The sequence below is a fragment of the Artemia franciscana genome, chromosome 1, assembly GCF_032884065.1.
Source record: "Artemia franciscana chromosome 1, ASM3288406v1, whole genome shotgun sequence".
Lineage (NCBI taxonomy): Eukaryota > Metazoa > Arthropoda > Branchiopoda > Anostraca > Artemiidae > Artemia > Artemia franciscana.
In genome coordinates, this window is record NC_088863.1 from 60,414,697 (window position 1) to 60,434,211 (window position 19,515).

The window sequence follows — 19,515 nt, forward strand, 5'->3', positions numbered from 1 at the left end:
TAATGCATGTTTTGATTTTGGCTCTCCGCACATGAATAATTAAAATTAAATTTACATATTAATTTTTTTTTGGCTAAATGCCTTTCTCATAGTTTTGATCGGACGATTTTGAGAAAAAAAAGGAGCAGGGGAATAGGCCTAGTTACCCACCAATTTTTTGGTTACTTAAAAGGCAACTAGGGGGCTCGCCCCCTCGTCAATACCTCACTCTTTATATTAAAGCTTAAATTTTGTCCCAATTCCTTAAGAATGATCCCTGAATCAAAAAGGCTGTAGAATAAATAGTTGAAATTAATAAATTTACTTTAGCGTAAAGATCGAGGTATTACAAGGAGGTGAACCCCTCTTATGCGTAATAATTTCTATTCGTTTTAAGTTTTAATGCTGCTCCTCACTTTGCTGAAGAAACTTTTTCATATTTATTTTTTCATTGCTCTTTGAAAAAATACTAAAAAATCCTGCACCCCCTTCATGGAAATTCTTTTCCCCTGTGACAAGTTCCTCCATGGAAAGTTCCCCCCGTATAACCCCGTCCACTCAGCCCCTCCCCCCAACCAAATGAATCCCCCTGAAAGTGTCTGTAAACTTCTCAATAACCATTAGTATGCGTAAACACTGGTCAAAGTTTGTAACTTGCAGCCCCTCCCACGGGGACTGTGGTGGAATAAGTCGTCCCCAAAGACATACTTTTTAGTTTTTTGACTATGTTGAATAAAATGGCTATCTCAGAATTTTGATCCGGTGACTTTGGGAAAAAATGAGCGTAGGAGGGGGCTCAGGTGCCCTCCAATTTTTTTTCAATTAAAAAGGGAACTAGAACTTTTAATTTCCGTTAGAATGATTCTTCTTGCAACATTCTAGGATCACTGGGTCGATACCATCACCCCTGGGCAAAAAAAAAAAAACAACAAAAAACAAACAAATAAATACGCATCCTTGATCTGTCTTGTGGCAAAAAATACAAAATTCCACATTTTTGCAGATAGGAGCTTGAAACTTTTACTGTAGGGTTCTCTGATAACCTGAACCCGATGGTGTTATTTTCGTTAATATTCTATGATTTTTAGGGGGTGTTTACCCCTATTTTCTAAAATAAGTTAACTTTTGATAGGTAAGACTAAATTTGATGAAACTTATATATTTAAAATCAGCATTAAAATGCGAGTCTTTTGGTGTAACTATTCATATTAAAATTTCGTTTTTCAGAGTTTCAGTTACTATTGAGCTGGGTCACTCCTTATTCACAGTTCGTTACCACGAACTGTTTGATTCCTAATATATAAGATTCATCAAGTTTAGCACGCATTAAAAGTAATGAGCCTGAGAAAATTTGCCTGATTTTTGAAAAAGGAGGAAGCACCCCCTAAAATTCTAGGAACCTTAATGAAAATCAAACTGGAGAGCCCTGATGTAAAAGTTTCAAGCTACATCTAAAAAAATGTTGAATTTCGTATTTTTCCCAGAAGAAAGATGCATGTTTATTTGTTTTTCTTCTTGTTTATTTTGCCCCTCGTTGATCGCAACGAACCAGTAGTCCTAGAATATCGAGAAAGGGCTCATTTGAAAAGCAGTTAAAAGTTCTAGTACCCTTTTTAACTGGCCTCCTCCCACCCTCCTTTTCTCCTAAAAAACATCCGATCAAAATGGAGAGAGCCATTTTTTTAAGCATAGTTGAAAAGCCCAGTAACCCTGTTTTTGAGGAGAACATTACCCCCCACAGACCCTGGGGAAAGGTTTGTAAGTCAGGAAAGTTATCCATTGTTTACGTGTAGTATTTCTTATTGGGAAGCATACAGGCGAAGGCGAAGGGGGGAAAGCATACAGGCGAAGGGGGAGGCTTTTCTGCTGGGGAAAATTTTTTACAGGGAAAACTTCCCGTGCGCAGGGAAGTTTCCAGTGGGGGGGTTGAAATTTCCAAGGAAAATTGTTATCCTGGGGGAATTTGCCAAGAATCTTTTACAAGACTTCTATTTTGCATATGGAGATATTAAGTTGATTTTCCTGGGGGAAATATTTACCTATTGGAATTGTCTCGATTATCTTTCCTTAGGTCGGGGATTTTCCACGGGATAAATTTTTCATAGGGGAGTTTACCACAGGATAAATTCACCAAAGGGAATTTTCTGCCGGAGCATCTATCTACTAGGGGTCGGGGGATGTGACGGAAATTTTGCCAGGAGGGGGGTGTCCGACATAATTTTAAGCACATTCAGTAATTAAAGTCCTTCTCTAATAAAAGTTGGCTAAGAAAAAAATTTCAACCTGAATCGTCCGCAAGACATTTTCCCGGGGTAATTTTCAGCTAGTATGGAATTGACTAGGTGTAACTTTCATGATGAGGAGGGGATTTTATGTGGGCGGAACTTTATATGGAGGAATTTTCCGTGAGGGGTTCCCCAAGAAAATCTACGTGAAAGAAAATAAAATCTCTTAAAGTATCATGTAACATTCCAATTGTACATCGTCATGACGTAACACCCACATGTTCCCTCACCCCCAATAAATCTAACATGGCACGCAAGATTGCGTCATATCCCACGTGTAAACCGTTAGTACGTAACACACACGTGAATTTCTCCCTCAGTTACAACCCTGCTTGACTGTCGGTCACTAACAAGTCTTATTACGTAACACCCAAACCCTTTTGCATCACAACCAAAGGACACCGTCCTTATTGTGTAAGAGACACCTGCATCTCTTAGAAGACATTTCCCTGTCATGTAACAACCAAACCCAATTAGGTAACATGTACCTCCGTCTTTAGGGGATCGAAGGGATACCTGGCCGCTTGTATGGACACCCTGGGGGTACTAGTCGCTTGTATTGCAGGGCTATTGAGAGCTTGAAAGCAGAGAGGGAATACTACTAAAGTTTAAAATGGCCTTATTATAATAAAACCATTTTATTTTACGATTCTCTTCCCTAGAAATAATTCTGTACATATCAGAAGGCTTAATGAGAGTTGGAATGTTTTGGTATTGAAATGCAACCTTTAAGACATCTCTCTCCCTCCCTAACTGCAAAACAATCATAGAACCCCGTTGTAGAGGTTTAAAGCACTTATAAGCAAATGTTTGAATGGTAGAGCAGAGAAATCAACAAGACAGTGAAATCAGTTTAGACTTTAAAAATATTTGGGCTAGTTAGGGAGGAAGAGAGATGTCACAAAGAGTGCATTTTAATGCCAACACTCTGAGCCTTAAGATGAATACAGAATTATTTCTAAGATAGAAGCTAGGGGAGGGTGGAGGGAGAAATTGAATCCCCAGGGCCGTATTTAGAGCTTTTCTTTGGGGTTATTATTTTCAGGGGAACAATAAAATTAAAAAAAAACGCATTAAAAATGTGAAATTGATATTTAATCCCTCTTGAATTCTGTGAATATTTTTGGCCTACGCTTTTATTATGAAAGTAAAGAAGGATATTAAATCCCAAATGAGCAGAACTTATTCCGTATGGGAGGGAGGCAGTCCCATCCTAATGCTCACATCCGCCTTGTGGCTGTAGAAACATCGAAGGATGTTCATTTGATTAGATGTTTTGAGTTTTAGTCCTTTTTTATAAGTTAAGTGATTAGAAACCAACCAGAAACCAGTACGAGGGTACTTACCCAGGAGAGGGGGCATTTTCTACAGGATGAAGAACAGATCCCTTTTGACTGGATAATGAGAAATACTTTCTTGGTAGGATGGCTTTGGGCAAATGTTGCATAATGTCAGAGGTTTTATTTCAGAGCTGTTAGTTACCGACATAGCCAATTAATATAAATAGGCTAGATGTAGTTTCTGATGAGCGGTTCTGCCACATCTCTGCAGGCTATTCATCAGCTTTTTATTCTTTTATTTACAATTCATTTGGTTATTTGCACTTCCAAAGTACTCAGAACTGTTTTCATTAGAAAGTAGGATACATTTGTCTATTTCCAAAGTCGATGAAATTGATTTAGTTCATGTAAAGACAATGTAAAATGTTATCTTCAATAAACAGCCAAGTCTAAGTCCAACTTAGAAAAATTAGAAACCTGACCTTTCCTCAATTAATTTTAAAAAACGTCAGAAAAAATGACCAAAGTAACGACCGAAATTGGAACTTCAGACGAACAATAAATACTGCTTCATTTTTTAGGCAACATATTTCTGAAAAACTAGCGCTTTACTGGAAAGACAAAGCTGACGCAATAAAACAGGATTAGAAGTAGAAAAATCTTCAAGTGCCCATCAGTAAAATCAACAATAATTCATAAGGTTCTCAAAAATCTTTTCCAGCAATGAAACTATAATTTTTACAACACGATTTGGACTTTTCAAGAAAGTCAAGAAAACTTAGTTTTCAGTTAATTGCTAGCTTTTCAGAAATCTACAAAAATAGGGGAACACCATGAGCCAGTTAGTTTGAAACTGTTTTCCGAAAATATGTTGGATAAACCAGGAAACAGTATTTTTGTTCGTTACACGTTTTAATTTTCAACAAGTTCGCTCTTTACTTTCATCAGAAAAATTTTGTGGTCTTAAATTGATTTCTGCACATTTTGTTAGTTTTCAAAATATTGACAATAAACTTTGTAAAAAGATCTTTTTCTTAGTTAGGCAAAGGAAATAAAGAAGTTAACAGTAGTTTTTAGCCAAAATAGGGCATTAAAGAAAGGTCTAACTTCACACATGTTTAAAGTTAGCCCTAAAAATCTAGTATTTGTCACAAAAAGAGTCCGTCGGGTATTTATTCTGGGTAACTATGAAGAGTTACAAATAAAAAATTCAACTATATATGAAATTGTTGCTAGTATATGTGGTTCTCATTACTTGCTCCTTTTACTTAATATTTTAGCTGAAATGAACATTAGAAACAAATTGATGACTGAAAGAAAATTCATAAAAAAAAAGATCTTCTATCTAAGAATTGAACCTGAAAAAAAAATTGAAACCAGAGAAATGGGTTATAAATCAGTCCTAGCAATGGACTAGAGAATTGGAGATTTCAACGGTGAGCTTTTCTTTTCAGTCTGACGCCATTTTCAGACTGTTTCATTCTTCTTATCAAAATTCCTTGGAGTTTGTTTTAAACATAAAATTGCATCATGGTGATTAATTGTACGTTCTCTAATAATGATAATATTGTCAAAATAATAGGTACAATTCCAGAATAAGCTACAAATGGCAATTTTCTCTCACCAGACATATTTTTAAACATATTTTTAACTTTTGGTTACTATGGGCCGTGTTTTTCTCTCTTTAATAAGATTTAGCTATCGCTGCAAACATAATATTAGCATGGTTTAGCAACTTCCGATCTCAAACTTTATCTGTATTTGTAATACTTTATTCGTCTTTTTCAACTTTTGCGTCCTCATGTGTTTTTTTTTGTGTCTAGAAACATTTTGAAGACATTTTGAGGAAAACAACAACTAGTGGGGAAAAACTGCTGTCAGAATAGGACTCAAGAAGGGCAACTAGTATTTTGATTAATCTTCGATTAATTATTTCGATTAAAAGTAAAAGCCTATTGTAATAAAAGAATTAGGATAACTTCAAGAAATGATTTTGAAACTCCTCCAAAATAGCGTGAGACTAAAATGAAAAGGGCACCATTCAAATCACCATTGTACCCCATCTTGAAAATGGCACTAAGGTGTGACATTAATGGTACAATGAGCTCTGTGTTTATTCATTAATTTTCAGCTGATAATGACATGATTGTTGTAGTGTTGCTGAGGTTAATACTGAGGTTACAGTGGTCAGATATGGCTCTGAAGCATGGGCACTCCGAAAAGCAGATGACAATTTACTAGATATTTTCCAGAGAAATTGCCTACGGATTGTTCTGGGTACCCGGCTGACTGACCGTATTTCAAACAGTAGGTTGTACGAAAAGTGTGGCTCAATCCCGCTTTCTGGGGCTATAATGAAAGAAAGGTTGAGATGGCTAGGCCATGTTCTACGGATGAAGGATGACATATTGCCGAAGATTGTCCTTTTTGGCCAACCGTCTGGGGCTACACGGAAAGCAGGCCGTCCTTGTCTGGGTTGGGAGGATGTCATAAATAAAGATTTAAAGGAAATGGGAACTTCCTGGGAGGGTGTAAAGAGGGAGGCTTTAAATAGACTAGGTTGGAGGAGGAGCGTGCGTAGCTGTGTTGGCCTCAGGCGGCTTGGTGCTGCAGTGAGTTATTATTAGTAGTAGTAGTTATTGATAGATCATCAATGGAGGATGATATCTATAAGTAAATGAAGAGGTCGTGTCAGAGTAAAGTGGTGTTTTCTGACGTTTTGGATATTAAATTTTACCCGAAGAGGATTGAAATGCCAGGAAATTCAAATTTTAAGTTAGCTAATCGATTTAAAATGGTCTTTAGATAAGGAATGCACCCTCCAAAAAAGGAAAATTACTTTTTAAATGATCTGCATACATCTCATTATTTATTTCTTAATTCTCATATTTATTCCTAAATCTTTTTTTTTTTTCACCGAGACTCGCAGGTTATCGGAAAGTCACACAGAGAAGCATAATGGCCCAATTGATAGTTAGCCTACATCATCAATCTACATGCCTTGCATAAATTCATATTTATTATCTCATAATAGGTTTTTTTATGACCCCCCTCTGGAATAAAAAAAGATGGCAAGTATAAAAAAACTTCCTTTGAAAAAAAAACTGCTTAACAAAAAAAAAATGTCATTTATATATTTTTGATTCTATAACAATTACTCAATCTATTATATGTACAAAAAAAATATATTGATTACAACGTACCAGCTGGACTCTTTATCTGAAGTTGTACATATTTCACGGGGAATTTTAAGGGAGGTAGGGAGTAAAACCCACATTTCATGTCCAATTTTAGCACACAAAAAATCAGGCTGACTTTGTTAGTCTCATAGCCTAATTTAAACAACAATCTTTTCGTAAGGTATTTTGTTTGTATTGAAAGAAAACAAAAACAGGCAAAAACGGATTAAAAATAACAAAGTTTTTTCTTCGCAGATTATGCTGGATATCTGTGCATATCTAGCAAAAATGAACTTGCTTAAAATAGACTTGGATAAGATGATTAAATTGAAGGACTCTGTTTAATTAAATAGATGATATTTTACAGTATACGCATAAGATAGAGAATTTTATTTGTAAAGAAACATTATAGGCATCAGGACCGGTGAAAGACTAGTTAAAGACTTCTGTTTTCTGTTGGTTACTTTTGGAATTCTATGCTCCTAAGAGAACATTCTGTTTTCCAGGGTTGTTTTCGTGTTTACAATTCATCGCTAGTTATTAAGAATTCATCGGAGAGTATCACGACTTATTCTATCGAAATTAGTTTTGTGAATGTGTGGTGTGTTATCTGTTAACCATTAATTTTTATTTATTTTAAATTCCAATTCGACTCAACTATTGCAAAAAGAATTGTTTTATTAATTAAATGCTTCAAGTTTTTAAAATTAATTGGTGTTTTTTATTTTTGGTGTTAATTATGCTTGACTTACTTACTTCAGTCCCATCCGGCCTTGGTGGTCGTCTCAGGGCCTCTCTCCTCACAAGTTAATGTATTTGTGGCCTATACTGCTCTCTGTTTTGGGCTATTCTGAGAAGACCAGGGGGGTTGCAGTCGGATAAGTTCTCCATCCAGCGCTTCGGAGGGCAACCGCGAGGGCGAGAAACGTGAATGCGACATTCGAAGGCAACTTTTGGTAGTTGGTCGCTGCACCATGCGCTGGAGGTGGCCAATCCACCTGAATTGTTGGACACGGACCCTGTTCAGTATGGTAGTGTTATACTGTAGTCCATTGAGTAGGTCGGCATTTGAGACTTGATCTACGTATGTTATGCCAGCGATTTGACGAAGTAGCTTTGAGACGCAGTGAATAGACTGGAGTCATCTTATCTGACTGTCCACGTTTCACAACCGTACTTAGCTACAAGAATGATGATGGATCAGAATAGTCTAAGTTTAAGCTTCACTGAGATTCGATTTTGCTTCCATATTGGCATCAGAGCTTTGAAGCTGGTGCTACCCAATGCGAGGCTCCTTTTGATGTCCACTGAGTGTTCATTGTCGCTCGTGATCTGGCTCACCAGATATATAAAGCTGTTTACTCACTCTATTTCCGCCTTTGGTGGGTATGGGCTATTGAACTTTGACATGCACATGCCTTTCGGTTTATCCTCGTTTATTTTCATTCCGAAGGTTCCTGTAACTACTTTCACGTTATCTGCTTTGGTTTGGAGTTCAGCGACGAATCCAGCGATCGTGTCTATGTCGTCCGCGTATGCCACCTTGTCAATTACGATCCCTCCTATCATTGCCCTATTGGTTCCTTCAACATGTGACATTACACAATGGAGGAAAAGATTAAACATATGAGGTGAGAGGATGTATCCTTGCTAAACACCAACAGAAGTTTGGAATTCTTCGGTTGTTCCCTCAATTGTTTGTACTTGGCTTCTGAGCCGCTTATACATTCTACGAATGAATGATACGATTTTGAAGGGACGCTGTAATGCAATAATTTATGCCAAAGTCCCTCTCTCCAAATTAAGGCGAAAGCTTGTTTGAAGATAATGAAGAGTTGATAGAGGTGCTGACCGTATTCAAGTTATTTTTCCAATGTTTGACGGGTGACAAAAATCCGGTCTATCGTTGAGCGGTTCGCTCGAAAACCTGCCTGATACTCATGGATGATGTCATTGGTTCTTATGCAGAGGAAATATGGTAGCGGAACACAACATTTTCGGGAAATATTCCTTAGGCCAGGCAGCTGAGGCAGTTCTATGGTAGAGATCTGTTACGACTTCTGAGTCGACTTTCAGGTCGAATACGATTATAGCAATCGTATTATTGAGAATGATAAATAATAGAAAACTACGTTCTTTTGTTAAGTTCATGCATTTACTGGCCCCATTTAAGTTTAGTTTTTACTTTTTTACTGTATACAGTAAACTAAACTCTTTTCTTAAGCAAATCTAAAACACATCATTAAAACCAAAAACGAATGAGTATCGCCCTGAAAGAATAGGGAGGGGGTGTCTCTCGAGCTCATAAGTTTAATGGTGAAGTGGCTGTTAAAACTTTATTGAAACAATACAACTTTCCGTACTGAAGTTGAAAAACTTGAAAATGCTTTCCTTTTTTCCTGAAAATCTATAAAACCTTTGTCGGTGTCAATAGGAGGGTCTATTGTAGGATCAATATCCGATACAAATGCAAGCGGTCGCTTAAACGTATCGAGTGTAGGACTGTCTGGAAATATACCTCCTACCATTCTTGGTAATTATGGCTCATATTTACACTTAAACGACATCGTTTTCTTGTATTAAAAAAAACTTGATTCTTTTTAAATCGTGTTTATTGATTGTTTTTTGACTTTTTGTATAAGAATAGTTTAATTTCTCATTTAAAATGGAGGGGCGACCCTCATTTGTGTAGCCTATCCCCTAACTTTCAAGACGGAGAGTAGTAACTTTGCTTTACTTGAAATAACTAATAAATTCAACAAGTATTTTTTTATGTCTATTGTTATAATGTTTGGAAATATAGTCAGAAATGCATCTCAGGAGAAACACAAATAAGAGGAAATTTCTATCCTGTACTACATTGGTTTATTTTGCTCAACCTTTTATTTTAGGTCTAGCTAAATTTTTACTTAAAAATCTAGTTATTTGTGGCATTTAGTTAGCTTAATCCACTAGTGGTGCTTCCAAGCGCTGCATCACTTTGACCTGCTACTGACACTGCCAACCCGTGTCAGAGTTAGGTGTATTATATGATACCTTTCGAGATGAATGTGCCGCAGTGTGGCAGTAAATCCGGAAAATCAAGGGGGGATTAATGCCAGGTATTTCTTATCATTCAATTGGACTATCTGTCTTGGCTTTTTCTACAATTGACAATTTTTCTACTTGATGCCCACAACTATTCCATTTTGAATTGATCTGTTATCTTGGAAAATTGACTCGACGACATTTTGGGATTTATCAAGCCAAAACTGTGGTTTGATGGGACAAAATGGCCAAGACTGACAGTTATTCATAGAAAAACTTTCTTTCGCTACTTAAAGGAACACTAGATGCAAAAATTAATTTTCAAAATTGATCTCGTTCATTCTAAGGACCTTGCAGTTGCTAGCTAAGGTCAGCAAAAATAGGAAACTTAGAACTGCCAGAAAGGCTTAAATTCGGTTTTCTTTTCAAGGGCTGTTATATGTTTATATGGTGTCTGATAAAATTTCTTAGTGACATTTAAATATACCTTTTTTTTATTGGCTCAACATTTGGGTTATAAATGCTTGTTCCATGTGTGTTTTCTGTGTAAGTTGCTCGAAAATTGCACCGAAAGTTCACATAAAATAATCCCAGTCCTAGACTCCCAGTAGAAATAAGAGCACTTTATATTTGTCAAATATAAACAAATATCTTGAACAACTTGAACCACGTATTAATTTGGTGGTGATATTGTTTTCTGGGGGCGATAGTGAACGAATTTTCACCCTAAAAAGTTTCCTTGAAAATACATTTTTAGATCCCTATCTGTTGAGTTTGATTCCATCTACTATGGCAGTTGCACGATGATGAAGAGGCAGTTGATTCTCCTAAAAATCTATAAATTTACCTCATAATATCTAGACCTCAGGAATCAATTCAGACCTCAACAATTGACTTCTGGTTTTAAATAAATGTAAAAATTTTGATTGTTGGTACCCCAAGGATGCCACCCTTCATATCATAGAGTAGATTTCGACCATAAACTTGATGAAATATTTCCTTCAAATTTGCTCTCTGTTCAAGGCCATAACCCACTCTGCAATATTTTGGTCTGTAAATAGCAACGTGTGGCATATCCGTCTCCAATAGTTTTGGCATGGCTGGATTATCAGTTTTGTCACAGAAAATATGCTAACGTTGCAGTTTCTCGAAATTTGGCAAGTGACATTTATTTAGTTTGACAGATCTGTCAAGAAATTCAAGAAGAAGAATAAGTCACAGTGCTACAGTAGGCTTATAGACGTACCTAGGGATTTTACAGGGGACAGGGCTTGCAGTGCTCACACATGCCCCCTGACTGCTTCCAAAAGCAGGCCAGAGAGTATTGGTACTGATGGGATATGTCCATTTATGTGCTCCTTACGATCCAGGGATTTAAAGCTATAGACTTCGGGCTACTTCAAGGCTGATATCCACAAATTTAAGTCCGTTTACTTAAATCTACACCAAGGGAGATTAAATCATGGAGTTTACTGGTTAATTTTCGGAAGCTTGCTAGTTAAGCTGACTCTTTTCACCCAAACTTGGCTTTATGTACTCCTGTTATAGTATTCCAGAGCAAAAATAAGTTTCCTACAGCGCCTTTCCTTCTTTGCTCTCATAGTCATTTTCTATCAAAATAAACCGATGGAATTTATATATAAATTTCTGAGTTGGGCTTGCATGCATAATTGAAAAAAAAATGGGAAAATATACTATGCCTCATTCGGGAGTAGAGATTAATGCATGGACGACTATAAAAATGCTTGAGAAAGCATAAGTTTTCAAATGCTTGGAACTCGTGAAATTCTCTCGTCACCCTGAAGGCGATCAAATCCTTTCCGCTATGTCTTATCATAGACTTAATGAGGTATAGATAGTCGTGAATGCTAGAGCATTAAGTGACTTTCATATCATGTACATATTTTTCTAGGATAAGTGGTTAACTTTCTTTGCGTTAAATATGACCTATATATTTAATTAATATAATTAATTAATTAATTAAATACATATTAATAACATAATTAATAACATAATTAATAACTATATTTAATATATAGTACATTTAATTATATATCTACATAATTAATAACATATTTAATTCTACAATTAAAGAAGTCGTTTCACACTAGACTAAGGCAAAAATCTATAAAGAGATCATAAGCATCGACTGAAATCCTTACAATCATCATGAGTTGACTATTCAAAATATAAAAATATCGAAAGAAGATCGTTATTCAAGGTATAACTACCTACTTTACAGACACAATTGAGAACAAAGAGCTCCAATCAAGGCCAAAAAAGAGTGGTTACTGCTAAAAAAGAGTGCAAGTCCAGAAATTTGCCCCTTTCACTCAGCTGACCACTCCTACGTCGTTTACAAAAAAAATTATCCTGTGATCATTAAACATATTAGCTTTAAGTTTTCCAAATGCGTTCAATATAAAGTCAGTAGGGATCCTTACTCAAATGAATCTCTAAATAATGAGTTAGATAATGATTCTTGGGTTTTTTATAGCTAAAAGGTAAGGTTCCGCTAGAGATTTGAGTGTGTTAATTTGGATCGCTTGGACCACTAACTCAACTATAGTTGACTTCATTAATATTTAGATAAAGTTATGTCTCCAGTTAGTCCAAGTGTTTTGAAATAAATATTAGAGGTTCAAGTAACTAAACATAAACTATAGCTGACTTCACTGTAGTCAAGTCCAGTGCTGTATCGTAGCAGCAAAAAAAAAAAAAAATGGTGAACACAATTTTATTCGCACTAAATAATTCTTTTTCTTCCTCCAGTGGACTTTCTCCTTCTTTCATATTCTTCCATCTATTCTTGTATGAGATAAGTAGTTTTGTGGGAATATTCCTAGACAATGAATATCTGCTTGTTTGGAAAATGTATTACTTTGCTTTCAGCACATTAAGTTTGAGTATATTATTGTGAGTACACGCGAATGAGACAATGATTCTGAGAAAGGGATATTTTTGATCATGTAAATCAGAGAAGAAATTCTTTCTGGGTAGTTTATCCCACCAAAACAGGAGCGCAAATTTAAATTTGCTACTGTGGCAAAATAACATCGGTAGCTTGCAAAAATGTTCAATGATACAACCGATACAACATTTCGTTTCGGTGCATTTACAATGTCGATCGAGAAGAATTCAGAACCCATCAATAACTACAAAAATTTCGTAAATAATAATAAAGTAAATATACTTAATTTCTTATTTAGCTCCTAAGAATGGTTGCCCCAAACAGCTTTCGACTTCTTTTTATCAAATTTATTCAAATTTTCAAATACTCCCACGGTTTTACTTGTTAATTTGACTTTAATCTACTTCGCATTAAATGATTGAAAATACTAGAAATACAACTGGGAGATAACACAGGCAGAGATCATACTGGCTAGATGTTGTATCTTTTGCACTCAAATAATTTAACTTGAAGTTTTTATTTCACTTATACTTTTTCCATGACCGTTTCCTAAAAGAGTGCAAAGAGTTCATAATTGGAAAAAAGAGTGCAATTGCGGTACGTCGAGAGAAAGAGAGCAATGAGGTAAAAAAGAGTGTATCGCACACAAAAAATTTGAAAGTTGGGAACTCTGATCCAAAATCTGAAGCAAATATTATACATCGTGTTCCTCATAAGCACCCATCATATTTAACTATTTTACATCAATTTGATCAGCCTGTACACGATTCAGTTAATCACGTTGATTTAAATGTTGAAAGTGATAATAAATCAGTAAAATATCAGTTTTTTTTTAATTTACTAAAAGACAATCTATGTTTTTTATTGAACCTTATAAATATTTTTTTATGCCGCCTTATATTCAGAACGAGTCATCTACATGTTTAAAATAGTTCTTAAAATACATTTCCATAGAAAAATCTTGGGTTTTTCGATGTAATATTAGTGCAATTGACTAACAGGAAAATCACTTTTACGGAGAAGATTTTTTTTGCATAGGAGGTATTCAGGTGACTGCAGCCGGGTCCGAACACCAAAAACTCTTAGTAAGATTAGACAAGGAAAATTTTTTTTCAAGTGATAGTTAGGAGCGACATTTAAACTCAAAACAAACAGAAATAAATTCTGTATATCAAGGGGTTTCCCCCCCCCCACCTCAATAACTTGCTGTTCATGCTAAAGCTTGTAGCACTTACAAGAAATCTTCTTTATTCTAATTAAATGCCCCTTGTGTTTCAGGAGTCGTTCCTAAAAATTAGTACACACAGTCGAACTTTAGCGTAAAGAGCAAGGTATTGAGTAGGGGGGGGGGCAACCAATTCATATACGGAATAATTTCTTTTAGTTTTGAGCTTTACAGTTGTTCTTACTTTCAGTAAAAAAAAAAAAAAAAAAAAAAAAAAAAAAAAAAAAAAAAAAAAAAAAAAAAAAAAAAAAAAAAAATCAGTTGATCGTTTTTCAAATAATGCCGGTAAATCTCGCTCATTCTCCATAAAAAAATCCCCTCCCCTCATGGAAAACTCCTCGTGGTTCCTCCAATCTAAAATACGTCTGCCTCCTGTAAAATTCTATCCAGACAATTTCATTGTCTGCTTTACAGTTGACCTGTAAGCAAAGATTGGTTGACCCCTTTCGATTGCCATTCATGAAGGATGTTTTTCTGTAAAAATTACGACTTACCACAAAAATATCTCTTGAATCATTAAAGAAAAGGCTAACTACCATATTCAACATAAATGTGCCGATGCTTCTTATGTCCCCCTTCCTTTGACAGTCCTCTCAAAGAAACCCTCTCAAGTTATTATCGAAAAATAGATTTTAATTGAATTTATTTCTCTTTTAGCTGATCCCCAAAATTTGGATCTAGTTTTGGTTTTGCTAAAATTCTACTATGGCTTTTAGTTGTTTTTTTTTTTTAGATAAAATATATTACTAAAATGTTTTTATTTCAGGGTAACAGAGTGCGCACCGATTCAAGATGCTCAGCCACGGAGTTGCCTCCTATGAACGGCGGTAGTCGTCAAATGTCAGCACTGTCTGTGAATGGGTTTGAAGCTATACCAGAAAACGACGAACTTCCAATCAATTATGTTACTTCACTGCCAAGTATACAAGTTTCTCCTAGTGATGCTGTAATTTACGAGTTTAATGAAAATGGCAAACCGAGAGGTGAATCGTTTCTCAGAAATGACAGCAAGTTGAGCATTGCACATAGCATGGTCTCAAGAAGAAGTTCACGAGCATCTCGGGCTAATTTAGACGGATCACGACCCTTATACAGAGATGATATTTTCTATAGTGCTAGTCTTCTAAGGCTACCTCAGTACGCAGCAGCTCAGGTAAGCTGAAAATGAAAATTAGATTATCCTTCGTTAAAACTAAGGTAATTACCAATTGTTGAACCTAAAAATATGGTTCCGAATTTAAATTAAAATATATTGGCTTACAGATGATTAAATAAAGAAGATATTTACCACTGAAATATTTGTAAATCAGGTTTAGGTTTCAGAAATATACAAATTTGCAATAAATAATATTGACATTGATGTAAATTTTCATAATTAATGACCAGCCAGCTGTAACTGAAACCCCAAAATTTGGTAAATAACTGACGGCAATTTAAGCATAATTGATGATAAAAAAAGCGCTAATAAGATGCCTAGTGGCGAAATGTCAATAGGCCAGTTTCAAGTACATTACCCCAGATATTAAAAAAAAATATATATTTTTTAAAGTAAATCAAGCATAACATGTTCAACAATTAACATTTAATTCTGGTTTCTAAAATAATGCCCAAATGCCGTTCTTTAATTATCCCTCAGTCACACCATTATCATGCCTGTTCTTGAATGAAATAAAAAGAAAGGTTTTTCATCTGAAAGTAAGTAGCAACATTAAAAACTTAAAACAGACATAAATTATTATGCTTGCAAGGAAGTTGCCCTCTCCTCAATATCTTGCTGTTCATGCTAACGTTTTTTAGCGCTTTTAAAAAGCTTCTTATTGTTCTAATTAAACTACCCTTGTACTTTAGGAGTCATTCTTAAAGAAATAGGACAAAAAGTTAAACTTCAGAGTAAAGAGGAACGTTTTGAGGAGGAGGTAACCCCTCATATACGTAATAACTTTTGTTTGTCGTAAGTATTATTGCTGCTCCTTACTTTCCTTTGATTGATGCAAGTCACCCAATCAATGGAAAAATTCACCCCCATGGGAAGCAATGATGCCATATCTATATATATAATATCTATCTATCTATATAAATAAAAGTTGTTTGTCTGTGTGTCTGCAGAGTGACGTGATGTTTCTGTGTCGACTGACGTCATGTTTGTCGACTGACGAAATTACAGACCGGGACATCGGGACACAAATGACGACCACAACACCGGGACATAGGGAATATAAATGACGACCGAGACACTCAAAGAGAAGGCGACCGGGACACAAGGAATGTTCAATTAGCAATCACCATCAACCAAGCACCGGGACACAAATGACGACCGGGACACAGGGAATATAAATGACAACCAGGACACTCAAAGAGAAATTACAGACCGGGACACCGGAACACAAATGACGACCGGGACAGCGGGACACAGGGAATATAAATGACGACCGCGACAATTCAAAGAGAAATTACAGACTGGGACATCGGGACACAATTGACGACCGGGACACAGGGAAACAATTACAACGGGGACGCCGGGGGGCACAGGGGGATATATAAATGACGACGGGGATACAGGGAATGTTCGATTAGCAATCACCATCAACAAAGCTGAAGGGCAATCATTAGAATAATGAGGTATAGATCTGAATACAGATTGTTTTTCCCATGGACAATTATATGTTGCATGTTCAAGAGTCGGTAAACCTGACAGTCTATTTATATGCACAGACAATGGGACAGCCAAGAATGTTGTATATTCGCAAGTTTTACGTAGTTAAAAATATATATATATATATATATATATATATATATATATATATATATATATATATATATATATATATATATATATATATACTAGCTGTTGGGGTGGCGCTTCGCGCCACCCCAACACCTAGTTGGTGGGGGCGCTTCGCGCCCCCCCCAAGCCCCCCCGCGCGCGTAAGTCGTTACGCGCCATAATAGTTACGCGCCATTGTAGTTGTGTCCCTATGTCCCACCTGTGAATATAGATAGATATATATATATGGTTTTAACTACGTAAAACTTGCGAATATACAACATTCTTTGCTGTCCCATTGTCTTTGCATATAAATAGATTGTCAGGTTTACCAACTCTTGAACATGCAACATATAATGGTCCATGGGAAAACAATCTGTATTCAGATCTATACCTCATGATTCTAATGATTGCCCTTGAGCTTTGTTGATGGTGATTGCTAATCGACCATTCCCTGTCCCGGTGTCCCGGTCGTCATTTACATCCCCCTGTTTCCCCCGGTGTCCCCGTTGTAGTTGTGTCCCTGTGTCCCGGTCGTCATTTATATTCCCTGTGTCCCGGGTCCCGGTCGTCATTTGTATCCCGGTGTCCCGGTCTGTATATACATTCGTTTTTTAGTTTTGTTTTTCTCCTTTATTTTTTTCCTTTTTTTTTCTTTTTTAGCTTATTTAGATTTTTAGATTTTTTAGTTTTTTTATTAGTTTTTAGTTTTTTTTTCTTTTTAGTTTTTTTTGTCCCGGTCGTCATTTATATCCCCCTGTTTCCCCCGGTGTCCCCGTTGTAGTTGTGTCCCTGTGTCCCGGTCGTCATTTATATTCCCTGTGTCCCGGTCGTCATTTGTATCCCGGTGTACCGGTCTGTATATACATTCGTTTTTTAGTTTTGTTTTTCTCCTTTATTTTTTTCCTTTTTTTTTCTTTTTTAGTTTATTTAGATTTTTAGATTTTTTAGTTTTTTTATTAGTTTTTAGTTTTTTTTTCTTTTTAGTTTTTTTGTAGTTTTTACCTTCTTTTTAGTTTTGTTAATTTTTTTTTTTACTTGTGTCCTGGTCGTCATTTATACTCCCTGTGTCCCGGTGCTTTGTTGATTGCTAATCGAACATTCCTTTTGTCCTGGTCACTTTCTCTTTGAGTGTCGTCATTTATTTTTTTCTTTTTTAGTTCTTTTAGTTTTTACCTTTTTTAGTTTTTTTTAGTTTTTAGTTTTTTTAGTTTTTTACCTTTTTTTAGTTTTTTTAGTTTTTTTAGTTTTTTAGCTTTTTTATTTTTTTTATTAGTTTTTAGTTTTTTTGTAGTTTTTGCCTTTTTTTTAGTTTTTTTAGTTTTTTAGCTTTTTTATTAGTTTTTAGTTTTTTTTGTAGTTTTTGCCTTTTTTTAGTTTTTTTAGTTTTTTAGCTTTTTTATTTTTTTTATTAGTTTTTAGTTTTTTTTGTAGTTTTTGCCTTTTTTTAGTTTTTTCAGTTTTGACGTCACCTGATCCAGTTTTTTCAGGTGACGTCACCTGATCCACGATCCACAGATCCACAGACAACTTATTTTTATATATATAGATAGTTTTTTTTTTTTACTTATGTCCTGGTCGTCATTTATACTCCCTGTGTCCCGGTGCTTTGTTGATTGCTAATCGAACATTCCTTTTGTCCTGGTCGCTTTCTCTTTGAGTGTCGTCATTTATTAGTTTTTTCCTTTTTTTTTTTTAGTTTTTTATTGGTTTTTACCTTTATTTTAGCTTATTTTTCAGTTTTTTCCTTTTTTTTAGTTTTTTTTTATTTTTTATTTTTTTTTAGTTTTTTACCTTTTTTTAGTTTTTTTAGTTTTTTAGCTTTTTTACTTTTTTTATTAGTTTTTAGTTTTTTTTTGTAGTTTTTGCCTTTTTTTTAGTTTTTTCAGTTTTTTTTTTAGTTTTTTATTGGTTTTTACCTTTATAGTTTTTTTAGTTTTCTAGCTTTTTTATTTTTTTTATTAGTTTTTAGTTTTTTTTGTAGTTTTTGCCTTTTTTTAGTTTTTTCAGTTTTGACGTCACCTGATCCAGTTTTTTCAGGTGACGTCACCTGATCCATCCATCCATCCACAGACAGACAACTTATTTTTATATATATAGATATATATATATATATACTAGCTGTTGGGGTGGCGCTTCGCGCCACCCCAACACCTAGTTGGTGGGGGCGCTTCGCGCCCCCCCCAAACCCCCCGCGCGCGTAAGTCGTTACGCGCCATAATAGTTACGCGCCATTGTAGTTGTGTCCCTATGTCCCACCTGTGAATATAGATATATATATATATATATGGTTTTAACTACGTAAAACTTGCGAATATACAACATTCTTTGCTGTCCCATTGTCTTTGCATATAAATAGATTGTCAGGTTATCCCCCTGTTTCCCCCGGTGTCCCCGTTGTAGTTGTGTCCCTGTGTCCCGGTCGTCATTTATATTCCCTGTGTCCCGGGTCCCGGTCATCATTTGTATCCCGGTGTCCCGGTCTGTATATACATTCGTTTTTTAGTTTTGTTTTTCTCCTTTATTTTTTTCCTTTTTTTTTCTTTTTTAGTTTATTTAGATTTTTAGATTTTTTAGTTTTTTTATTAGTTTTTAGTTTTTTTTTCTTTTTAGTTTTTTTGTAGTTTTTACCTTCTTTTTAGTTTTGTTAATTTTTTTTTTTACTTGTGTCCTGGTCGTCATTTATACTCCCTGTGTCCCGGTGCTTTGTTGATTGCTAATCGAACATTCCTTTTGTCCTGGTCGCTTTCTCTTTGAGTGTCGTCATTTATTTTTTTCTTTTTTAGTTCTTTTAGTTTTTACCTTTTTTAGTTTTTTTTTAGTTTTTAGTTTTTTTAGTTTTTTACCTTTTTTTAGTTTTTTTAG

At 35.3% G+C, this 19,515-nt stretch overlaps 2 protein-coding genes across 4 annotated transcripts in view; both read left to right on the plus strand.

Annotated features, from left to right (window-relative positions):
• Positions 1-19,515, plus strand: part of LOC136032275 (large ribosomal subunit protein mL66-like) — a 414,576-nt gene that overhangs the window by 370,704 nt on the left and 24,357 nt on the right. The window lies entirely within an intron of this gene.
• LOC136032204 (monocarboxylate transporter 5-like) overlaps positions 1-19,515 on the plus strand; it is a 131,259-nt gene that overhangs the window by 65,683 nt on the left and 46,061 nt on the right. For all 3 annotated transcript variants that reach the window (XM_065712411.1, XM_065712426.1, XM_065712419.1), the window contains exon 7: positions 14,653-15,039. In XM_065712411.1, coding sequence (XP_065568483.1) covers positions 14,653-15,039 — 387 coding nt within the window. The remainder of the gene's footprint in view (positions 1-14,652; positions 15,040-19,515) is intronic.